The sequence below is a fragment of the Plectropomus leopardus genome, chromosome 24 (genome assembly GCF_026936395.1).
Source record: "Plectropomus leopardus strain MGB_pleo_1.0 chromosome 24, ASM2693639v1, whole genome shotgun sequence".
Lineage (NCBI taxonomy): Eukaryota > Metazoa > Chordata > Actinopteri > Perciformes > Serranidae > Plectropomus > Plectropomus leopardus.
Genome location: NC_142199.1, coordinates 17,156,038 through 17,182,007, shown reverse-complemented (window position 1 = coordinate 17,182,007; position 25,970 = coordinate 17,156,038). Strand labels below are relative to the sequence as shown.

The window sequence follows — 25,970 nt, the reverse complement described above, 5'->3', positions numbered from 1 at the left end:
GAGCTTTTATTTAGAGGCTGGGCTACAGTTAAATCTTAAATCCTGCAATGTAACGGTTACACAGCAGTTGGCACATGGATGGCAAAGTTAAATTTACGAGTGAGAAAGAAGTATTTTTTTGTTGAGGGAGAGGAATTTTTTAACACATTTTCTCATTTTAAATTTAAATTATTTAAAATTTATTTTCACTGTGTTTTTTTATTTTAATTATACATTTTTTTTATTTTTAAAACACTGAACTTGGGAATTTTTTAACACTGATTTTTTTTAAATCTAATTTTAAATTTAAATTTATTTTCAATTTATTTTCACTGTGTTTTTTTTTTATTTTAATTATACATTTTTTTATTTTTAAAACACTGAACTCGGGAATTATTTAACACTGAATATTTGTAACAGTCTGCAACTGTCTTAAATTTCGTAAATTTCGTTTTTATGCTATAAATATGTTTCCTCACCTGTGAAACCTCTGCATGAGCAAAACATAAAATTATTAAAATATCAAAACTAATTATTTTTTAAACCACAGAATACCTTGTATGCCCAGATGCAAAAGTGAAGGGAGGCTGTTATACAGAATTGTCTTTTGGGACTCTTTGGCATGCAGTAAAACTAAGTTTGAGCACTAGTTACCATGGTTACAGAGTCTTACTTTGACTAGCGAGACTTAAAAAAAATAAAATAAATAAAATAAGACAGGCTTTTCCTTATTCCACCTCAATGGAATACCCCTTAAAAAAATCTGAAAATATAGGAATATTTGATATTTATCATTAGGACTGATGCTGGCTATAAAAATAAGTGAAAAAACAGGAACAAACTGCTTGGCTAAGTTTAAAAAAAGATCATATTTGAGGCTGAAATAATTCTATTTATGTAACATAAGGTGATGTAAATACAGACTATTATCTTTGGCTGAAATCATAATTACATATGACTGTTAAACGCTGAACGGACCCAGTCGATCGGTGAATGCTGTTTAATTGAGACCATCTGTCCTAATATTGCATACGACTGGGAGCGAATTATTGTTCAGCCAATAAAATCCGCAGCTAATCATAAAGCACCGAGGATGAATTAAGCTGATGTATGGCGCGAGCAGAAATATCAATAACTCCTTATCGTCTTCCATCAGCGGCTTTTATCACTGACTGAGACACAACAATGACTTGCTTTGGTATGTTTTTTTAGATTTGATGGAAATTGCATGAGTCATCGGGGTGAAATGTGCAACGCTGTGATGCGAGCGGGCTCTGATCCCGCCAACACAGCCGAGAGAGACTGAGCGAAGCCGACAGTTTGTAATTCACAAACCTACAGGAGAGCGTGGCATTAGCATTTTTCGGGAGAGAGAACCTGGGAAATGAGGGCAGCTGTCTCCACTTCAACACTTGTGCTGCGTTCACAAGCAACACGAGTCTTTTTGTGTTGTGTTAGAAAAAACGTTTGTGTGTAAACACACGGAGAGGCAGCTTTTTGCTAAGTATGGCAGCTTGGCGGGTTGCTGTTTTTTTCGGCATGAATGGATTTTCACACATGAACGTTTGCTTGATTATTCATGATCATTTAAAAAAAAACTTGAAAAGTTATTTTTCAGCCCATTAAAGAATTAAAGCTTTTTATGTTTCTAAGCAAAGAATTAGCACCACATTGAGAAATTTACAAAAATTTTGTAATTTAATGAGAATAAAGTCAATAATAATGTAATATGCATATGAAGCTGTAATTTTTTAATAAAAATAATGCATAATTGCCATTATAAAATTGTTGTTTCAAGAGAAAAATCGTACTATTACAAGAATTAAAAAAAAAAAAAAAAAAAGCATTACGGGAATAAAATTGTAATTTAATGAGAATAAAATCTTACTGTTTCAAGAAAAAGAAGTTGTGATATTCATGCAAATTAAAATGTGATTTTATTAAAAAATAATTGCATGATTACGTGATTATTAATTTAAGAAATAAAGGTGGAATTTATTATGAATAAATTCAAACTTATTTAATGAAAACAATACGTCAGAATAAAGTTGTAATTTAAAAAAAAAATCATAATATTACGAGAATAAATTTGTTATTTCCTGAAAAAAATAATCTTACCATTTTAAGAAAAAAATTGTAATACTGCTAAAAAAAAAAAAAAAAAACAGTTTTTAAAATTAATTAAAATAAAAAGTGTCAGGCACAGTCCTGACCATGTGAGGAGGAAGACGGTATGCTGAAAATAATGTTTGGAAGCTTTCATTTGTCTATTTTATGTCGTCTGCATCACGTCCTTGGTTGAAGTGTGCAGCATTTCCTCTGGATTCGTCAAATTAGTCGGTGAAAAAGAACAAAATGCTGCCTTTTCTGCAACATTTTCAACCGAAGCTCAGATCAGCCTGAGAAGGATCAATTCCAGCTGTGGGGCCCTATTTCTCACCGCTGATAGTGATTTCGTGGCCCCCGGAGATCCTGAAGCCGCGTTGGATCAGCCCCGAAACACAAATGAGCATTAGGAAAAACTGCCAGACAGCGCTTCTTCAAACACGCTATCGGCTGGATCTTGGAGGGGGATTACTGCATGCAACTGTGGTGTGTTTTTATGTGTGTGTGTGTGTGTGGGCGCTTATGCATGCATTTGCACATACATGTTTGCACTCGTCTTTGTACGTGCTCCACACACTCCGTGCTATTTTTCACAGTCCATCTGCTTAACACTTCAGCCGGTGCGGATGAAGCAGCTGGTGAGGAGGATGGGAAATAAGGAATCGAGCGTCACCGTTTATTTCAGTTAGCATCTTTTCACAGCTTTGGATTTTTATTTGTGAGGATGGTGAGCTCGAGAGCCAACAGGGGTGTAAAACTTGAATTTTCTACCGTTAATGTTCAAGATAAACAACTTTGAATGAAATGTTTTTTTAAAAAAATGTGATTTTGTTGTTTTTGGACTGATAAATCTGATAATAAATAATGATACATCTACCTTGTAACTTGTCCTGAGAGACAAAACACACAAAAAACATTTCAGGAAACAACATAACGTTTCCCAAAACACTTCAGCATTTTCCAAAATGCAACTTTTCCAAAAACACAGCTTTCCTAAAACACTACAACATTTCAGGAAACACCGCAACATTTCCCAAAACTCTTCAATATTTCCAAAAACACTGCAACATTTTCCAAAACTCTTCAATATTTCCAAAAACACTGCAACATTTTCCAAAACACTTCAAGATTTCCAAAAAAAACACTTCAAGATTTCCAAAAAACACTACAACATTTCTCAAAAAACAACAACATTTCCCAAAACAATTGCCAAGACACTTCATTCATCAAAACACTTGAACATTTCCCCAAAACACAACTTAAGTAAAACACCACAACATTTCCAAAAACACTCCAACATTTCCCAAAAACACTGCAACATTTCCAAAAAAAAACATAACAACATTCCCAAGACACACCATTTCCAAAACATTACATTTCCCAACACACTATAACATTTCCCAAAACCCTTTTACCAAAATAGTGTTTGGAAAATGTCGTAGTGTTTTGTGAAATGGTGTGGTGTTTGGGGAATTGTTGTATTTTGACCCTCAGGGCCACCGTAAAGCTCCCTCAGATTTGATATCGTTTCAAGGATGACAAAAATAGGACATATTTGCATGATATATCATATCTGTGGAGTATTCTGGAGTATTCTGCCTCAGTGATAGACTGGAATCAATAGCCGTCAGCTGATGAATAGACTATACCGACACTGGCCTGCATGTCTATGAGGAAGAAGTCTAAAGATCAATGGATCCAAGGCTGTTATCAGCGCTGTGGCTCACTCTGCTGGCCGAGGCCGCTCGGACCGAGGCGTGCAAAGCTCTTCGTTGCAGCTCGGAACAAAAGCTCATTCATTTTTTTTATTTTTCATGCAATTTTATTTTTATATTATTTTTATTTATTTATTATTTTTATTTATTTATTATTTTTATTTATTTATTATTTTTATTTATATTTTTTTTTTTGTATTTTTTCTATTTATTTTATTATTTATTTTTCCAATTTTTTGAAAAATATATTTCGTAAAAGCTAGGGAAAACCTATACATATATTTATCATAATTAGGAATTTGAAATTAGTTCAAAGAATTATCACAGTTTTTCTAAGAACTTCGTTGTCATTTTCTTTCTTTTACATTTTTATTTTTGTCTTCTTCTTTTTTATTTATATCTTTATTTATTTATTTGTTTTTTTTAATTTTATTTTTATTTTTTTCATTTTGTTATTTTTACAAATCCTCATGTAATTTTCTTGTACTTTTTTTTGGTGGTTTTTTAACAATTTTCTCGCAACTAATTCACTACTGCATGCAGTGATCTGCTTTCACAGAAAGTCATCGCTGCTTGCATCTTTCATTTTTATATTATTTTGTCTTGTTTTCATCTTTTTTTATTTATTTATTTTTACAGATCTTCATGTAATCTTCTTCTACTCTATTTATTTATTTATATTTAACAATTCCTTGCAATTTTTTTTGGGCCATTCCTTCTTTTGTTGCTTATTGCCTTAAAATAACATCAGAGCGGACGTACGGATGCTGTTTGCAGAGAGACAAAGAAACAGATTAACAGCGTGGAGGAGGACGGGCGGGGCACACTCCATCAAACTAAATGGGGGAATTCTGTCTCCAGTTCAAGGTCTTTTTGCTCATTAGGAGCCAAGAATTCATAATCAAATCTATTTGTCCTGCTTTGTCCTTGTAAACTGCTCGCACCACCACTATTAAATAAATAAAGACAGACATTGGCACCAAGGCATCCCCTGTGTGTCATGTAATCAATAAATTAATGATGTGTGAAGCACTATATTATTCCTCTGTGCATTATACCACAGAGCACGGCCTTTTTGGATATTGTTATCATTAATTATGGTTGCGCACGCGGTTGCAAAACACTAAATAAATGCTTAAGAGAGAAAGACGAAGGATGACGTGCAGCTGCGGCAGAGAGAGTGAATTCTTATTTTAGTGGTGACATCAGCCAATCACAGTGCTCCATGCACCAGCAAGACAAAGACTTGATTGATTTTACAGCTTTTTTAAAAAAAAAAGAAAAGATCAGATTAAAGTGCATACATAAACAAAATAATGCTTTGCAAATAATGCGACGAAAAAATAAAAAATCTGATCTTTAAAGAGAAAATGACCAGAAAAAAAACACAAATATAAGTCAAGGATGTCACAGCTCGGGTTTCTTAGGTTCATTCATTCATGTTGTTTCCTGTTTTACTTTGAAACTCACATCTCCTCTCATTTCAGATCACTTCACTTCCTGCCCCTGTGTGTTTTCCCTCCCTTTTGATGGCTTCACCTGCGTCTGATTGTCTGTCCCGCCCTGATTAGGCTCACCTGTGCCTTGTTATCCTTCCCCTCACCACAGTATTTAGTGTGTGTCTTGTTTCCTGTCTGTGCCAGTTTGTCTTAGCCTCCCTGTGTGTCCACGTTCCAGCCTTTTGTTTCCTTTGTGTCTCTTTGTTGGTTTTTTGGACTTTGCCTGTTTTTTGACTTTGCCTCCGCCTTGCCCCTTTTTGATACTTTTGCCTCAGTTGATCATCCTGTGTGTGCCAATTTTCTCCTGGTTCACCAGTTGTAACAAAGGAGACACCAAACGACTACAAAGAGACACAAAACTACAAAATAACACAAAATGACTAAAAAGACACAAGTAGATTTTTGAAGAAATGCAAAAAGACCAAGAAAGACACAAATATACCTCAGCGAGACACAAAATGACTTTAACCAGACATGAAATTAATGCAAAGATACGCAAAACATGCAACACAAACATCTATACGGAGATTAAAAAAAATGACCAACAAGATGTAAACATACCAAAATGAGACACAGAATGACTTCAAGGAGACACAAAACAACTACAAAGAAACAAACAAATAAAACAAAACAAAACAGCAAAGGCGACATTGCTGCAAAGAGACAAAAAAAAATTAAAAAGATAGAAATTACAAGGAGATGCAAAACAATAACGAAAGGTTTTAAAGCCTGGTAGGAGAAGGTAAATGCGGGGGCCTTTTGTCTGTCTGTGCCCAGGGCCCCATTGTCTCCTAATCCGCCCATGGATATGTGTAGAAATGAGGCAATGATGAGTTTACCAGCCGTGTGTGTGTGTGTGTGTGTGACCATTTAGGGGAGCATGTAACGATCCCTCTGGGTTTCTTCAAGCCTTTTGTTTGCACATTAATCTAGAGAAACGGACGTAGAATTAGAGTTGTGATCTTTGCTTTTCCACGCAGGAATAAAGCCTCATTTACACCATCGTTAGAAATTCACTCAACGGACAAAGGTCACCGGAAAAAAAAAAAATGCTGACGAGGGAGCAGAAAGACAAAAGATCAAATCATATTAAATTAAAAACAGCACACAAGCAAAGTAGGCTGTACATGTATTGACGCAGAATTTATCTTTAGTTAAAAACAGCTTTGTACAGGCTCTGGAGGTTTTAATGAAGGCTGAGCACACACACAGTCCTGATGGATTACGTTTACAGTAGACACATGTTCACACACAAATATATACCACAACTAATAAATACAGACAAACAGTATATACAACATTTACATCTGATCTTTAAAGAGAAAATGACCAGAAAAAAACACAAATATAAGTCAAGGATGTCACAGCTCGGGTTTCTTAGGTTCATTCATTCATGTTGTTTCCTGTTTTACTTTGAAACTCACATCTCCTCTCATTTCAGATCACTTCACTTCCTGCCCCTGTGTGTTTTCCCTCCCTTTTGATGGCTTCACCTGCGTCTGATTGTCTGTCCCGCCCTGATTAGGCTCACCTGTGCCTTGTTATCCTTCCCCTCACCACAGTATTTAGTGTGTGTCTTGTTTCCTCTCTGTGCCAGTTTGTCTTAGCCTCCCTGTGTGTCCACGTTCCAGCCTTTTGTTTCCTTTGTGTCTCTTTGTTGGTTTTTTTGACTTTGCCTCTGCCTTGCCCCTTTTTGATACTTTTGCCTCAGTTGATCATCCTGTGTGTACCAATTTTCTCCTGGTTCACCAGTTGCAACAAAGGAGACACCAAACAACTACAAAGAGACACAAAACTACAAAATAACACAAAATGACTAAAAAGACACAAGTAGATTTTTGAAGAAATGCAAAAAGACCAAGGAAAGACACAAATATACCTCAGCGAGACACAAAATGACTTTAACCAGACATGAAATTAATGCAAAGATACGCAAAACATGCAACACAAACATCTATACAGAGATTTAAAAAAAATGACCAACAAGATGTAAACATACCAAAATGAGACACAGAATGACTTCAAGGAGACACAAAACAACTACAAAGAAACAAACAAATAAAACAAAACAAAACAGCAAAGGCGACATTGCTGCAAAGAGACAAAAAAAATTAAAAAGATAGAAATTACAAGGAGATGCAAAACAATAACGAAAGGTTTTAAAGCCTGGTAGGAGAAGGTAAACGCGGGGGCCTTTTGTCTGTCTGTGCCCAGGGCCCCATTGTCTCCTAATCCGCCCATGGATATGTGTAGAAATGAGGCAATGATGAGTTTACCAGCCGTGTGTGTGTGTGTGTGACCATGTAGGGGAGCATGTAACGATCCCTCGGGGTTTCTTCAAGCCTTTTGTTTGCACATTAATCTAGAGAAACGGACGTAGAATTAGAGTTGTGATCTTTGCTTTTCCACGCAGGAATAAAGCCTCATTTACACCATCGTTAGAAATTCACTCAACGGACAAAGGTCACCGGAAAAAAAAAAAATGCTGACGAGGGAGCAGAAAGACAAAAGATCAAATCATATTAAATTAAAAACAGCACACAAGCAAAGTAGGCTGTGCATGTATTGACGCAGAATTTATCTTTAGTTAAAAACAGCTTTGTACAGGCTCTGGAGGTTTTAATGAAGGCTGAGCACACACACAGTCCTGATGGATTACGTTTACAGTAGACACATGTTCACACACAAATATATACCACAACTAATAAATACAGACAAACGGTATATACAACATTTACATCTGATCTTTAAAGAGAAAATGACCAGAAAAAAACACAAATATAAGTCAAGGATGTCACAGCTCGGGTTTCTTAGGTTCATTCATTCATGTTGTTTCCTGTTTTACTTTGAAACTCACATCTCCTCTCATTTCAGATCACTTCACTTCCTGCCCCTGTGTGTTTTCCCTCCCTTTTGATGGCTTCACCTGCGTCTGATTGTCTGTCCCGCCCTGATTAGGCTCACCTGTGCCTTGTTATCCTTCCCCTCACCACAGTATTTAGTGTGTGTCTTGTTTCCTCTCTGTGCCAGTTTGTCTTAGCCTCCCTGTGTGTCCACGTTCCAGCCTTTTGTTTCCTTTGTGTCTCTTTGTTGGTTTTTTGGACTTTGCCTCTGCCTTGCCCCTTTTTGATACTTTTGCCTCAGTTGATCATCCTGTGTGTGCCAATTTTCTCCTGGTTCACCAGTTGCAACAAAGGAGACACCAAACAACTACAAAGAGACACAAAACTACAAAATAACACAAAATGACTAAAAAGACACAAGTAGATTTTTGAAGAAATGCAAAAAGACCAAGAAAGACACAAATATACCTCAGCGAGACACAAAATGACTTTAACCAGACATAAAATTAATGCAAAGATACGCAAAACATGCAACACAAACATCTATACGGAGATTAAAAAAAATGACCAACAAGGTGAAAACATACCAAAATGAGACACAGAATGACTTCAAGGAGACACAAAACAACTACAAAGAAACAAACAAATAAAACAAAACAAAACAGCAAAGGCGAAATTGCTGCAAAGAGACAAAAAAAATTAAAAAGATAGAAATTACAAGGAGATGCAAAACAATAACGAAAGGTTTTAAAGCCTGGTAGGAGAAGGTAAACGCGGGGGCCTTTTGTCTGTCTGTGCCCAGGGCCCCATTGTCTCCTAATCCGCCCATGGATATGTGTAGAAATGAGGCAATGATGAGTTTACCAGTCGTGTGTGTGTGTGTGTGACCATGTAGAGGAGCATGTAACGATCCCTCGGGGTTTCTTCAAGCCTTTTGTTTGCACATTAATCTAGAGAAACGGACGTAGAATTAGAGTTGTGATCTTTGCTTTTCCTCGCAGGAATAAAGCCTCATTTACACCATCGTTAGAAATTCACTCAACGGACAAAGGTCACCGGAAAAAAAAAAATGCTGACGAGGGAGCAGAAAGACAAAAGATCAAATCATATTAAATTAAAAACAGCACACAAGCAAAGTAGGCTGTACATGTATTGACGCAGAATTTATCTTTAGTTAAAAACAGCTTTGTACAGGCTCTGGAGGTTTTAATGAAGGCTGAGCACACACACAGTCCTGATGGATTACGTTTACAGTAGACACATGTTCACACACAAATATATACCACAACTAATAAATACAGACAAACAGTATATACAACATTTACAGAGTACAGGAGAGCTGCAAAACAAATGTCATCAGTGAAACAGTTGCAGAAAATCATTTGCAGGTTTTAAATTATACTGAGGGTAGTACTCGACAATGACAATAGTATTTGTAATTGGGTGTTTGCATGCAATTTCATCTAAAGGACTTTGCAATGGTAGAGCAGGGAATTGGGGCTGAGTATAAAACCGACGTATTTCTTAGAGAGTTAATGTGTCTGCAGAATTTAATAGCCGCAGGATGGATAACCAGGTTCACAGCATTTCTTAATTATTCTCTGATCCAATCGATGTGAGTTCACAGACAACATTTGTATATGGGCCCCGTGTGGGTAGTAAACAGGCAAAAAAAATGGCTTAACCCATGCCCCACATCGGTTTTGCTAGGGCTACCTAGGGTACAAAGAGGGTATGGGGCCAAAATGGGTTTCTTATCTGGGGGCCATTATGGAATCTATTAACAATCCCATATAGGGCCGATTTGTCAGCTCATTTGTTACTCACATCGGCCCCATTTACAAATGTTGGCTGGGTACGACGATGTTTTCTAGATGTTTTATTTGCTTCCTCATTGGGGGTACTATAGATCTCTATACCCAGTAAAGATACTGTATCACCATGCTATGATGATGCACACTGACATATCGCAAAGAAAAGCTGAGATTTATCTCTTAGCTGGGAGTTAAGGGAAAGTACAACTTCTATAACTGATGCATAAATCTTTGCTGTCTTTTCATGGCATTAGCATTAGTCCTAAAAAAGCATGTTTGAATATTAACTGGGATACCTTTGTGCTAATACTAATTCTAACTTTATTTAAGTCTATAAAGTTGTACCAAATCTGTCTCAGTGGCTCACACTGTGAAATAAAGTGTAGAGGCCAGTAAAAGCTTCCAGTCTTGTCAGTGATGGTCTCTGTAGTATGGAAAAGCTACAGTCCGCTGGAAGATATTGCATTGTGGGAATAAAATGGTTGCTCGCTGTTATGAGAATTCATCTTGATCACTGTTCTGTGGAGTCCTGCTGCAGGCTGATTGGCTCTCTGGGCTCAGTGCCTCTCAATGACTGGCTGTTTGTGGTAATGCTTCCTCGGCTTGGGTCCTGAATGAAGGGAGACAAGGCATTAGGAAAAACTTATAGTGGGTTCAATTCCAGCAGCAAAGTTTGCTTCACACATTCGAGGCACATCAGGTTTGATGGGGGGCAACACGTAAATACTATACAAAGAAACCTGAAAGTTAGAAAGAAAGAGCAAATAGGACGTTAGCAATACTGACCATGAAAATCTTGAAAAACATAATGTGTGCAACCATTGTTCAGTTTCAGTCTGGGGTCCAGACATCATTTCCACACTTAAGAGTAGACTTAAGACTTTACTCTTTGACAAAACTTTTAGTTAGGGCCGGCTCAAGTTTGCCTTGAGCCAGCCCCTAGTTTGGTTGATTTCAGCCTAGTCTGCTGGGAGACCTCCTATGATACACTGATCTTTTCCCCTCTCTCTCTATCTCCATTTGCAAACATTAATGTCTCCACACTTTCCTCTTTGATAAAAATTTTAGTTAGGGCTGGCTCAGGCTTGCATTAACCCAGCCCCTAGTTAGGTTGATATAGGTTGTTGAATGAGCACGATCACATCATTGTGGTACATCTTCTTTTGCAGATTTTTTTTTTTTTGCTTTCATTCAACTGTATCTTCTTTAGACATTAGTTTAGGTTTATGTTTATTAAAATATGCATGAAGATTTTAAGCATAATGATTTTCTTACTGGACGTCAAGGTGCTTTGGTGTCCAGGGGTCTGGAAGGTTCGGCTGGTTGCAGGACCTTCCCCCTCTGGTGTGATGGCCTGGACCTCCAGTCTGTATAGACTGGCAGCATGCAGACCGGGCACCACCAGAACATTACCATCCTGAAAGGGGAGAAAGCAAACGTTTAAATTGGTCAAGGTGAGAACAGCTGTGGAATATACAATTCTGAAACCTCATTTTACAAAACACAGGCAAACTCAAGAATTATCTACTTCTACAGTTTGAAGAAGCACTGACCGGAGGTAGGATCTGGGACTGCGATATGAGGCTGTGAGGCAACTTGTTGGTCTTGTGGCGATGGGTGGGGATGACCTCAGCCCAGGTCACCTGGTATCCTGTCAGCTGCTGGCGGGGCGGGGCTGTGGACAAATCCCAGCTGAAGACGGCTGTCACGTTGCTGCCCCACACCTTAAAAGACGCTGTCAGGTTGGCTGCCTTCACCAGGACCTTCTGGGGGGAAACTCCTGAAGGGAGCACAGCCAGAGGTCAAATGACGACTTCCATTAAACTTCAAATGAAACCCCAGTCACAAATAAACACCCGGCCATTTTTACTCGCTCAAAGTGGACGTTTGTGCCAAATTTTAAGAATTTCCTTGAGGTTTTCTTCAGATATCGCATATCTCTTAGAATAACATGTAAGCAAGGACCCAGTGACCTTTGACTACCAAATTAAACAGCTCATTATTGAGTCTAAGTGTACGTTTGTGCCAAACTTGAAAGCACCTCAAGTATTTTCAAGACTTCTGAGAGTTCTGGTTGTCTCACCTGTTTCTCCAGGACAGGTGATGGGTTTGGGACTCCTGGCCTGGATGGCGGCGCACGAAGGAGTGAAGAAGCTGGTGCTTTCTGACAGAGGATGACTCCTTTTGCTGACTGGCTGCAGAACGACTTTATACTTACAGGAAAAGCGCAAGCCCCGCAGGTTGGCGAAGGTCTCCTAGATCGAAGACAGAAAGTCCAACGGTAGCTTTTGGAATTTGCTATGTGTCTTGCAAGTACAATCTATGTGTCCATTGGCATCATGTGCTTATCGTTTATTTGACGTCATTGTTCACGGGGACAATGTGCTATTTAAATAGGTTACCTGCGTGGTTGTCTTTTCCATGGGTTTCGTCTTGTTGTGTCCACAATACTCCGGTCCCCACTGGACTCTGTAGAAGTCAGCGGAGGGATCTAGCATACAGAGGGTCACAGCATACAGAGAACAATGAGTGGAACTTTAATCACATTAAAAATATTTTATATTATCAAATTACAAGGGCAAAAAAAACGTATAATTACACATCTAAAATTAGGATAAAGAAAAAATCTATTTTATTTAAGTTTTTCAGGTCCTTTTCTGTTTCAGGTCATTATCGTGCAGCTTTTTGCAAATTTCTTGCTATTTTTTGCACCATGTCTTGTGCTCATGCCTTCCATGCTTTTGAGAGAAATCAAACCAATTTCTTACTTAATGCTGCAGCATAATTACAAATAAGTCCTAAAAAATCTTTTTTCTTTCTTTCTTTGGACTTTCTGGTTGTACAAAGTGTTCATACCTGTGCTGCTCTGCCAGTAGACATGAACCTGGAGCTGTCCGTCCTGGTAGAATGGTGTCCCCACATCCAGACTGTCACCTGCGGGCTTTCTTGGAGCAGCACTGGTGCCTATAAAAAAAATATATTTACATCCATAGGTGGAAACATAGAACCATGCTACAATATACAGACGTCAGCTTATATAAATGCAATTGAGATGAATAGATTTCGTGATGCAAATTAAGGCTTTTTCTGCTCCATCACGCGGATACATTTGTGATTGTAAAATTTTAAAGATGTGCATCTGTGTGAAGCTCTGAGATATGGAGGATCAAAGATATAACACCTCAGCAGGAGAAAGTCTTTTAGATATCTCAACCCCAAAAATATGTTTATGCATATGCGTACCAGTGCATATTCACAGTAAAAGGAAACAGAGCTGTTCTTTTCTTGCACATTAATACCAGAAAGTCGCTTTTGATTATTTAGACATACTGCGCTGTGTGGTGAAGTGGAGGACGGCCCGAGGTCCTTTGAGCTGAGTTTGTCCCCAGTAGGACACAGCCTGGACCTCCACACTGTAGCTCCTGTTAGCCCGCATGCTGTCAAGGTCCACCTGGCTCTGCACACACACACACACACACACACACACACAGGCACATGAACACAAAGACACAAAGAAAGGTCGGTACAAAAAAAGGCCAGAAATTCAGATTTCAAGATCAGAGTCATCACTTATTCATGATGTTGAATTATGGCCAGAAACGTGTTTTATGTAGAACATTATGATGTCATAGTGAAGTTGACATTTGACCTTTTGGATATAAAATGTCATTGTTTGAACATTTTATCGTATTTGTGGCCTTTTTGACCTTGACCTTTGACAACCAAACTCTTATCAGTGTATACTTGAGTTCAAGTAAACGTTTGTGCCAAATTTTAGGAACTTTTAAGGCTTTCTAGAGATATTCCATTCATGAGAATGGCTCGGTAGCAAGATCATGGTGGCCTTGACCTTTAACCACCATAATCTAATCAGTTCATTCTTTAGTCCAACTGGGCATTTGTGCCAAATTTGAAACATAAAAAAAAATCTCTCAAGACCCACTTGAGATATTGCATACAGGAGAATGACACAGAAGGAAGGTCACAGTGACCTTGACCTTTGACCATCAAAATCTAGTCCAAGAGGGTGTTTGTGCCAAATTTGAAAAAAAAAATATCCCTCAAATTATATTGCATTTGAGTATGAGATAGATAAGGTCACTGTGACCTTGACCTTTGACCATCAAAATAGAGATATGCAGCCAGCATTAGGCTACAGCTGCATTTCACTGTGCAAAGTATGACAATAAAGCTGTACCAACTAAATGTGCTGCTAAAATGAAAACGAGGTAATGCAAAGTTTTGCAGTCCTGCAGTGGGTTTATTAAATCTTTATTTGGTCCATTTTTACATTCATCTTCTCAGATGAAAATATACTGAACGATCAGAGGATAATACTTAACCTGTTTCAGAATAGCATTTCAGCAGGATGGGATAGAAGACAGTGCACTGTGGAATCTGTCCTCACCTCTCTGACTGTCTTCCTCCTCTTGGTCAGGGATGAAGAGAAGGGCTGTCCCACTGCCGTCCAGCTCCAGCTGACCTTGTAGTGGTGGAGGGGGACGTCCAGGTCAGCAGGCATGCTCCACTGGAGCCTGGCCGACACTGCCCTGCCGCTGCCAAAGCTCATGTTTGCCACACTGAGCTCAGAGGGAGCTGGAGGACTGGAGGGGTCTGAGGGGGGCGGGATGTTGTTAATATTCATTCACGTATAATCACAGAGTAATATTAAATGCTGATATTGAGATAAATGGTATACAACATTAAATAGCAAATCCCTAAACTGCGATGTGATTTTTTTGAGCTTTCTAAAACTGGATGCTGCAGTTCCTTCCTAAAATTAAGTTGTCATCATAAATGCAATCTGAGAATATTACTACAATAAAATACAATAAAAGCTCTCTTTCTCAGAGCGACAGACAAACTCAGAGAGTTTCTGTCTGACCTCTGCTGGAGTGGATGTGTCTGCTGGGCGTGGTGAAACCTCTGGTCCCGCGGGTGTTGACAGCTGCCACTCTGAACTGGTACCAGCGACCTGGCCGGATGTCAGAGAGCCTCGCTCCCTGCTCTGTTGTCTGTGATCAATCAGATGGTTTAAAGAAAACAGAGAGCAAAACAAGACATGAGCACACTAATGGAAAAAAAACAAAATGCACCTCGAACTTCAAAAAAACAAGAGGAAAACTTCTCATTGCAGCTCTACTTGTATAAAGTTTTGGGAAATCAACTATAACAAAGCATCCCATTTAATAAACTTTTATGCAAAAATCTTCATTTCTAAAGTAACTTAAGTAGCATGGAAAGAAAATACTCAAGTAAAGTACAAGTGTTCCACCTGTGCAGAACATTGGGGTCAAAAGATGCTTTGATGCAGATGATTGAGATCTTGTCGATCCCTCAGTGCAGCGTAACTGAACCAACCTGTGCAACCACCAGCCAGGGGGTGGCAGCGTCCTCGCTGGGCTGGATGCCAAAGTTCCACCTCCGCTGCAGGACGTAGACCACGGGCTCAGCTGAGATGTTGAAGCGGGAGGACCAGCGCACCTCCAGCTGACCGGACGAGAGCTCCTCAAAGCCGAGCTCCTTCCTCGGCTTCAGAGGAGCACCTGGGAGAAAAACATTATCCTGATATCAAGCCATGAAAGACGCCGTGTTTCAGGGATCATGGGACCAACATGACTAACAACACAGCCATTGACAACAACACCAACACTAACAACACTACCAATGACAACAACACCAACACGACTAACAACACTACCAATGACAACAACACCAACACGACTAACAACACTACCAATGACAACACCAACACAACAACACCACTAATGACAACAACACCAACACGACTAACAACACTACCATTGACAACAACAACAACACGACTAACAACACTACCAATGACAACAACAACAACATAACTAACAACACTACCATTGACAACAACACCAACACCACTAACAACACTACCATTGACAACAACACCAACACGACTAACAATGACAACAACACCAACACGACTAACAACACTACCATTGACAACAACACCAACACAACTAACAACACTACCAATGACAACAACAACAACAAAACTAACAACACTGCCATTGACAACAACACCAACACCACTAACAACACTACCAGTGACAACAACAACATGACTAACAACACTACCATTGACAACAACAACACGACTACCAATGACAACAACACCAACACGACTAACAACACTACCAATGACAACAACAACAACACCACTAACAACACTACCATTGACAACAACACCAACACGACTAACAACACTACCATTGACAACAACACCAACACGACTAACAACACTACCAATGACAACAACAACAACACGACTAACAACACTGCCAATGACAACAACACCAACACAACTAACAACACTACCAATGTCAACAACACCAACACTAACAACACTACCATTGACAACAACACCAACACGACTAACAACACTGCCAATGTCAACAACAACAACACCAGTGGGAGGAAGTAGTGGAGTTATTTTGCTGAATTCGTTTGGGAATCAGGCTGTCAGACAAACTAAACTGAGTAAAAGTACAACAATCTACGTCTTGAGAAATATATTTCAGTTTAGTCTGTACTTATTGCACTGCTTACCGTTGTAGAGGTTTTTGGGAGGCTGGCAGGTGTGGCCACAGCCGTTGGTGCAGCACTTTTTCTGAGCGGGACATTCTCGGTCGTGATCACAGCTCTCCACGCAGGCTGCTTCAAAACCGCTGGCTTTTTCTGGAGGCGGACAGCTGCCCTGCTTCACCGCCAGCACCGACTGAAGGAACTCGCAGCTCGTCATACACTCCCAGTGCTTCTTGGGAAACACCCTCTACATGGGGTAGAGGAAATATGTATTTGTTGGGTCTTTAATTGTTAAAAAAAAAAAAAAGAAAATCCCCAAAAGACATCTTAAATAAAATGTCATAATTACCACACTTTTTTTTTAACCACAAAATTATGTCACAAAATTATATTTTTAAGTAATTAAAAAAAATCTTTTTAACTTCTTTACTTTTTGTGCATTTTTGTTTGTTTGTTTTACTTTCTTTTACTTTTCATTAATTTCTTGCTAATTTTTGGGCCATTTCTTCTTTTGTTACTCAATGGCTTCACAGTGAAAAACTGTGGAAAAAACTATAAAATAAAGTATTTATAGCTGAATATCATAATTACATATTGAAAACTATGTTACAGAATTACAGAATAGTTACAGTATCTTATTTATTTATTTATTTATTTATTTATTTACGTGTTACTAATTTTCAGGTAATTTCTTGTACTTTTTACTAATTTCTTGCTAATTTTTTTTCTTTTGTTGCAACTACAAAATAAACTATTTATAGCTAATTACAGAATTATCATGTTTTAAGCACTTTATCCATGCCATTTCTTCTTATCTTAAATTTTCTTATCTTATTTATTTATTTGTATTTATTCATATTATTTCTATCACTAATTTTTAGGTAATTTCATGTACTTTTTACAAACTTCTTACTAATTTTTGGTGCATTTTTTCTTTTGTCGCTCACAAAAAAAACAGCCAAAAATTGTTTATAGTTTTTTCCTAACTACTATAATTACATTTTTAAAACTATGTCATAAAATTATCATATTTTAAGCACTAATTTTGGGGTCTTTTTCTTCTTTTGCTGCTCAAATTTCAAAACATTAACGGATTTTCTGCTTTAAGTGAAATCATAATTCCACATTTTGATGCAAGGCTATTTTTTTCAGCCCGCAATGCTCCCGCTCCCGGCGCTCGTACCTCACACAGCTCTCTGCAGTTACTTTTCCTCTTCATCTCCGTGGAATAGGCCTCTTTGCAGGGCTCCAGGCACTGTGGGAGTGAAAGACACAAATTACAGTCAAGAAGGAGATTCGAAGGTGAATCCATCTTTCTAGATTGATGACGGAGGAAACGTTTCATCGGCAGACAGCTGCTCTTAAAGCAGATTGGAGAAGTGAGCCAGCGATGGATCATTTTATCCAGTCAAAAAGCTCTATTACAGGTAACAATAACTCCCCCGCTATGCTAATATGAATCATTCAAAGTGTGAGTTTTATCATTAAAGCCTGAAGTACTGACCAGCATGGCAATTTATCAAACCAGGTCTCTGTCAGTTTGCCGTTGAATGAAAAGTTGAGGTGTGTGAAATTTCTTGGATTGCATCACTTTTTGCAACTTTTTGAATTTTCCACCTGATATAATTGGCTGTATAGACTGTAATTTATTTTTTTTTTTAAAAAAAAGGATGACGCCACTGTGACGTCACTTGAAGGTTCATACCTTTTTAACAGCCACTGCCTGAATTACACAAAACTTAGAATAAAAATAAAATAAAATAAATTTTAAAAAATTAATTAAAAAATTCATTAAAAATTTTTTTTTTCCAAAGTGGTTTATTTATTTATATTTTTACTTATTTATTTATTTTTTTGTATGTTTGTTTATTCATCTCTTTACTTGTTTGTTTATTGATTTATTTCCAATAAGGACGTCATGTTCATTTGGTTGTGTATTTTGTTGTTGTACGTCCACATAAACCAATAAAAAGAGAATTACACCAAAAAAAAAAAGTTGAAATTCCATTTTCTCTAAACTAACTTAAATAAGTAGTTTTTTTCTGTATTTTCTTATTTGCTGTGTTATCCAGAGTAAAGAACAACAGTGTAAATGTAATCTTGGATAGTTGGTGCTACATTAAAAAGTGAGGTAAAGCTAATGAATGTTGTCCTGCGTTCTCGGGCTTGTTTCTGAAGCACGTCACCAATTAACAGCGTGACCCTTTATGGCTCCCATAAAGCTGAATCCTGCACCAGTAAGCAGCGGCAGCCCAGGGGACGCGGTGTACGCCGATTGTAATTTCATGCTGCGGTGAGAAACAGTGGGGAGGAGAGCAATGTACAGCCGCATCACAAGGACGCCAAAAGTTGTCCGAAAGTTAGAGAAGTATGTCAAGCCCGAACGAAACTTGTGTTTATCGAGGTCTGCCAAGAATATTGTTGCAATAGTAGCATCACAGGAGATAAAAAAAAAGCTTTTTTTCTGCAAAAAAATGCAATCCTCCTTGACTTCTCTGACAAATTCTGTAAAGCACAAAAAAATTGTTCTTGTCACCTTGTGGCGGAAATTCTGCATTGACAAAGCAATTTAACTCGTCCGTCATGAACATAACGCCTTCAGCCACAGCACCCAAAAACAGTATACTGTTGCTGTTCTATGAGTCTCAACAGAAACTGACGTTTTACTATTTTCTACTATTGCAAGTGTGACACTGACTTGCCCACATATTTTAATGAAATTCCACACGTACGCATGAATATGTCTTTGTATTATTGTGATTGCACTGTCACATTGTCTAAAGTTGCTGCTAAATGGACTACATAGTGCACATAAAGCAATGAAGACTCCTTGAAGCATGTCTGATAGCCAGCCCTGCCATCTCCCATCACCCCTCCCTGGTCTCCGCAGGAGCGCTTGTCCACTAATCCAGACTGACATTCCTACTCTCGTGTCCAGCGTCACTTAGTTTTCCACCCCATTTCCAAGCATTCCCCTCCACTATACTGCAAATATAGATGACTGGGGGGGAATTATGTGATGTGGCTGCATCTAGTCTCCAAAGATAGTGGATGACAGTGGTAATATTTTTTGTATTTTGTATTTGTATGGTCATTAAAAACCTGGGAAAGTTATGAAATTTACAATTTTTTTTTATTTATTTTTCCTTTAGCCTTCCTGAGTGACTTGGAGAAAATGCACGACCCACTCTTCATAAGAAATAACCATTTTTCAAATTTGTGGCCACGATAAATCGTGATTTGGGGGCTTTTAATTTATAAAAAAAAAAAAAAACCACACATGCCTTTAAAGCAAATTTGCATATTTTGGGGTTCTTAGTGACATCAGTTTTTTTGTGCTGCGTTCAGGTGCCCCTCACAAGTGTTTAAAAACCTTTAAAGCCTGAGCAAATTGATTTGTTTTCTTTACAATTTTACAATTTTGTGTAATAATTTTAACTTTAAAATTATTACACAAAAAGTCCAAGCAAACCAAAAGGGTTAAAGAGAACATTTGGAACGTATATTTTCTTTAACCCCCCCAACCAAAAAAAAGCCAAAATTTTGGTGTGTTCAAGAACCATTGGAAATTTTAAAAATTGTATAACTTTGGTTACTTCAGGTTGTGGTTGTGATAAATGGTGTAATTTCTTTTTGAAAGAAACATTCAGAAAGCATGTTTTCTTTAAAAAGATAAAGAAAAAGACCATTTTTTCCCCTTTAAAAATCACTGAAAATTGTCATCTGTTCAAGCAACATTGGACCAAACATTAATTTTCCTCAAAGTCATTAAAACTTATTGGTAAATATTTGTATAAACCCTGAGAAAGAACCAAGCTGTTTTCGGTCACAGAACCTGACTTGTGTTTATCTGGCTGCAGAGTAAAGCTGTGTGTGTGTGTGTGTGTGCTTTGGCGGTGGGTACACACCACTCCTCCATGACCAACCAAAGATAATGGGGCGAACTACTTCTCTGCTGACCGTGCAAAATGCTGTTCTTTCGGTGCTCGACGCTGTTTGATTCGCTGCCCAGACAAACTCCTCGGAGAGAGAAACAGGCGCCGTGTTTGTCTCCGGCTTCCTTTTTCAACAACTTTGAAAGCGTTCCAGACCTTTAGACATCCACGGACGAAAAACCTTGGCTTTTCCCAAGGGACAAACTGCAAGCAAATTATTTCACAAGTACTTTTTTATGTTTGATAATGTGACTTGCAAGGAGGAGTAAAAGAAGAGGATGTCTGGCTCTCAGTCAAACAGGCTGCAGGGAGCACTGAAATCCACTAATGGCTGCCAAGCGCTACTGAAAGAAGTCGTTACACCGAGCTCGATGCCAATTGTCTAAGTTTTGAGCTAAGACACCAGTGTCAGTGGATACACACAGTGTCCCCTCCGTGGCTCCGATGCAGTGCCGTCCTTAAAGAGCTGAATCGAGCCGGACTAAGTGGGAGTGTGTCGCTAATCAACTCTGGCACTTGCAAATGGCTGTCTGCCTGCAGGAGATAGTGACAGAAGGATTAACAAGCACTCATTACCACCAGGGTCCGTGAGGACGACACGGGGCCAAATGGTCACAAGCCAAAGCGATGGGCTGTCTCACGGCAACAAGCTTCAACGCGCTTCTCATCAGGCCGTTCTGATCTTAAGAGCTGGACGGGGATGTATCAGGAGCGGGGCCGCGGCTTTACTCAAAAGTTTTAACTCTGAAATGACACATCAGCAGCATTTTGGAAACCAAACTGTGATGCAAAGTCTCCAGTGATAGAATATCTGATCTTTCCACACTTACATCAATGCCAGCAAGCCATAAAAGTCATAGAAGAGTTTCTAAAAGATTATTTTTTCTCTTTAACGATCAAAAGTTTCCACAAGGAAAGCTGCAACAAGATGTCGCTTAATCAATCAGTCCATTTATGTAAAATTAACTACCAGCTATTTAGATAACGTTTTTATCTTTTTTCTAGTTTTTTTTTTTTTTCCTAAAGAATTTTTTTTTGGCATTTTAGCCTTTTATTAGACAGGACAGATCAACAGCATGAAATAGGGAGAGATACGATACATTATTTTACAAATAATTGAATTTTTTTTAAACGTTAAACGTTTTAAACTGTCTTTTTTCCAACTTTTTAAAGATATTTGTCTTCTTTTTCTTTTTTTTTTTTGAATATCCATTATCTCATACCTTGTTTCCAGCAAACGAGGAAAGTCGTAGAAGAGTTTATAAAATATGATGTTATATTTTAAGTTAATTCTCCAAGAGTTTATACGAGAGAGCCGCAACGAGTTGTCAAATAATCAATCGGTCGATTTATGCAAAATTAATTAGCAGCTATTATGATAAACATTTTTAGTCTTTTTTCTAGTTTTTTTTAATAATTTAAAGAGTTTATACAAGGAGAGCTGCAATGAGTTGTCAACTATTTTTTTTAACTATATTTTAATTTGAAAAAAAATCTTTACTTGCAGCCCTAGTTTTTAGGGTGTTTTTTCTCAACTTTTTAAAAATAATTGAGATTTTTTTGGGGGGGGGGATAGATAGTTTAACTGCGACAAAACGTCAATTAATCAGTCAGTTGACAGAGAATTAATTTGCAACTATTCTGAGTATTTTTCCAGTTTTTTATTATTCATTTAAAAAAAAAATTAAATAAAATTCTGAGCATATCATTATGAAATTTACCCGGTAAAGTTTTATGATTTAAACACAATATCACAGCGGGCAGCTTGCCAAGCATGAATTCCATCCATTACTGTCTGCCTTTCTTATAAGCATCTAAAGCATTAGCTGGAAACTGGGGTGATGTATGGGGTGTCAAGTTTGGTGATGAATAATAGAGCTGAGAAATTACCACAACCAGCGTGCATCAATACACGCCGTCCAGGTTTACACATGAACACACACACACACACACAGAGCACAGCGTGACTGGTGTGCATGTGCAATGATTTAATGCCTCACAAACAAGCATTCACATAAAGGTACACATATGCCTGCAGACTTGCATGCAGGCAGGTACATGCAGTGTGAGGTGAGTGATTTATTACACGGGAAAACGCGTGTTCGCACATGATTTCCTGTCTTACAGTCAGAGCGGTGAAAAGGTGAAGGGAGGCTCATGGTGTGTGATTGTGGATGATATTGTGGTCTTTGTCCTGGTTGCACCGATGCCGTGATCATGCCTTTGGACGCCTCCCTATCAATATATGCACGTGACTCTTACCAACACCCACAACATCATTATAGAGTGCATTTGATAATTTCACACGTATTTTATTGCTATTTTATATTTTTTTTACGTTATTGCTGTGCCTCTCCATGTTTTGTGATAATGGGCTCTATAAATAAAATTGACTTGACTTGACTTTTACAAATATATAATATTATATGCATAATATCTCAAAAACACCTTGAGGGAATTCAAATTTGGCACAAACATTCATTTGGACTCAACAGTTAGCTAATTACATTTTGGTGGTTGAAGTTCAAGTACACTGTAATTTTGTGTTTGTCTCATTCATTTGTTGTCTTAAGAAGGAAATTTCTTCAAATTTGGCACAAATGTTCGTTTGCATTCGACAATGAAGTGATTAGAATTTTGTAGGTCACAGGTCAAAGGTCAAGGTACATCGTCCTGGTCTGTCTTTTTCACGTTAATGAGATGTTTCGAGAAAGCTTTGAGGGAATCTAATTAAATCTGGCACAAACATTCACTTGCAATCAACAATTAACTAGTTCAAGTTCATGCTCACTTTAATCTTGTGTTTGTCTCATTCTCATTTTAAGAAGGGAATTTCTTCAAATTTGGCACAAACATCCACTTGGAAAATGAACTGATAAGGTTTTGTTGAGCAAAGGTTCAAATTCAAGGACACTGTAATCTTGTGTTTGTTAGCGTGATATCTGAAGAAAGCCTTGAGGGAATTTCCTCAAATTTGACACAAACGCCCACTTCATATAATAAGATGTTGGTGAGCAAAGGTTAGAATTCAAAAACACTATAATCTTGTGTTTGTGAGTGTGATATCTGAAGAAGGCTTTGAGGGAAATTCCTCAAATTTGACACAAACGCCCACACGGTTGAGGACAGTTCTTAGGAGGACAGTTTCTCACTAACATGAATTCTACCATGAGGAAGGAGTACTTTGGGACAGAAAAGTTACCTACCTTTGAGCACTGTTTATGACTATGACACCAGCCCAAGGATCCATTATTCTGAAGAGGAGAATATAAAGAGAGAGACAAAGAAAAGAGCAGAAAATCATAAATCTGTTTCTGAAGTAAAAATACATTTTAATGACCGAATTTAGGTTACAGTCCTGGCTATAAAATTCTCGTTTTTTCAAGAGAACATCATAGACTTCACATCGTACAGCACAACTGTTATTTTTCAAAGAGAAATGCCTTTTTAGTCTCCAGTTCTGGGGACTTGATGTCCTTCATGGCTCTCTGCTGAGCGCCTGAGGCCATTTGGTGAAAATAATGAGTGCAGATCCAGGATCACCGCTCGAGTCACATGAGACAGCAGTAAAGTAGATTTGTTTTTTCAGTGTGACTCGAGTAGCAAACGGATGTCTAATAAGCAACCCTGGTTTCTGATATCTTGCATTTTTAAGGTATTAAAGAATGCACAAAATGACCATTTGAACGTAACATTTTATTGAGGGGTACATGTTTTCTTCCATGCCTCCATAGTGAACAGAGAATCCAAAAAAGAGGGTATGGAAAGTATGGCTAGGATAATACTGTGCAGGAGCGTGGTAAAGTGAAATAATCGGGGGCATACTTGCATACGCTCACATTTTAGATGCATTGAAGTTGTATCATATTAAACGTTTTATTATGAGGATATCACACTAGTACTGACTGGCTGGTGATAATATCTACTGGCTTTTGTGGCCTAACAGTAATGCACGTGTGACTAGAGGATATGATGTTATCGTTTCATATTATTGATCACCTGCTCAAATCCAGGTGGGGATCTTTTGTTCATGTCGTCGCTGGACAAGTAATATTTTCGTACCAAAAAGGCCCGATATGTTCTTGTTGGGACCAAAAATAACGCCCAGCAATAGATCCATGTCATTATGTTTCAGCAGACACCGTCAAATGGATAAGATAGTGAGGCGAAACTTTTAAAATGTTTATTTACGGTCTGTTCTCAGAGGCCACGCCTACAAACACACCTGTCTATCACAAGTTAATCCGACCACCAGTTAATCTATGACACTGGTTTTAGTAGAAACATGGAAACTTTTTTAAAAAATTGCCAAAGATCATTTTAAAGAAAAAATAACATTGCAAAGAAAGTTTTAAGGGGGAGAGAAAAAGTTTTTTAAACAGCATTAAAAAAAAATTAAAAGCAAAAAAAAAAAATTAAAAGCAAAAAAAAAATAATTAAAAGCAAAAAAAAAAATTAAAAGCAAAAAAAAAATTAAAAAGACAAAAAAATTTCTGTTTTTTTTAAATAAAAAAAAGATTTATGACTTTATGACTTAGTTGGATTTCTTCTAATAGACTGAACCATCACTCTGTGCGATTTCATCGCTCTAAGTGAATATAGAGGAACGCTGACCCTGTCACTCTGACGCCTGGAGCAAAGAGGGCTCGCTGTATTATTTGTGTGTGTGTAAGTGTGTGTGTGTGTGTGAATAGCAAAATAGATAGTGACTGACAGAGGAGGAATGAGTAATATAATCAAGATAACAAGACTTATTGTCCGATCTGATCCGTGTTGGTCAAAAAGTTTTAATAGGGGTTTTGTTATTATCATTATTATTATTATAATTATTATTATTTAATTCCAACTTTTTAAGTTACTATTTAGTATTTAAATCTCTGCCATTTTTTAAATTTAATATAAATATATATGGTTACTTTCTGCAATCAATAATGGAGATTACCAAGGGCCCCAATGGAAGAGGGGCCTTCAAAACAGCTAGAACTTTTTTTGTTTGCACTTGTTCTATTTCTTAGTTATAAGTGCCCCAACTAAACTAAAACTGGCTGAATAAATGAATGATGAGACTGAACTTTGTATAGGAAATAATAATGTGGCCCCTCTCCCCTTAAGGCACAAAATGTTTCAATGGTTCAATCAGTTGTTAAACAATTTAAATGTGCTTCTTATTATTGTTTTTATTAGTTTAAAGTAAATTCAAAATTGTAAAAAAAAAAATATTTAAATCACAGTTTGATGAACTTTGCGTCCTCCTACCTGCAGCGGTGAGGAGAGCGCAGCCACACTGTGCAGACTGAGGCACCGGGACACACACGTCGCCCTGGAAACGCTCTCCGACCACGACTCATCATCATCATCAGCATCCTCGCGCTGCTTCCTCGCGCACAGACCCGAGCTGGAGAGCAAAATAATCCACAGGGACATGCTCGTAATGACGCTTCTGCTCGTGGCCAGCATGTTGTTCCTCGTGTCCAGCAGAGGAGCTGTGATGCAGGAGCGCACAGAGGAGAATAATCTG

At 37.9% G+C, this 25,970-nt stretch overlaps 2 protein-coding genes across 3 annotated transcripts in view; one reads left to right on the top strand and one right to left on the bottom strand.

The window, feature by feature from the left end:
* pnpla4 (patatin-like phospholipase domain containing 4) overlaps window positions 1-11,380 on the top strand; it is a 23,205-nt gene extending 11,825 nt beyond the window's left edge. Inside the window, exon 8 of one of the 2 annotated variants that reach the window (XM_088074278.1) lies at window positions 11,243-11,380. The gene's annotated coding sequence lies outside the window, so the exon portion shown is untranslated. Of the gene's footprint in view, window positions 1-1,191; window positions 2,047-11,242 lie in introns of those variants that run through there. The other variant, XM_088074280.1, reaches the window with a different exon arrangement.
* Window positions 8,211-25,970, bottom strand: anos1a (anosmin 1a). Its single transcript, XM_088074275.1, has 14 exons — window positions 25,709-25,970; window positions 23,659-23,706; window positions 17,701-17,772; window positions 16,542-16,764; window positions 15,318-15,502; window positions 14,842-14,971; window positions 14,365-14,570; window positions 13,287-13,413; window positions 12,813-12,920; window positions 12,359-12,447; window positions 12,040-12,211; window positions 11,510-11,736; window positions 11,232-11,373; window positions 8,211-10,566 (listed from the first exon to the last, which is right to left on the bottom strand). The coding sequence occupies exons 1-14, from the start codon at window positions 25,907-25,909 to the stop codon at window positions 10,514-10,516; spliced, it is 1,983 nt and encodes a 660-aa protein (XP_087930401.1). The 5' UTR covers window positions 25,910-25,970; the 3' UTR covers window positions 8,211-10,513.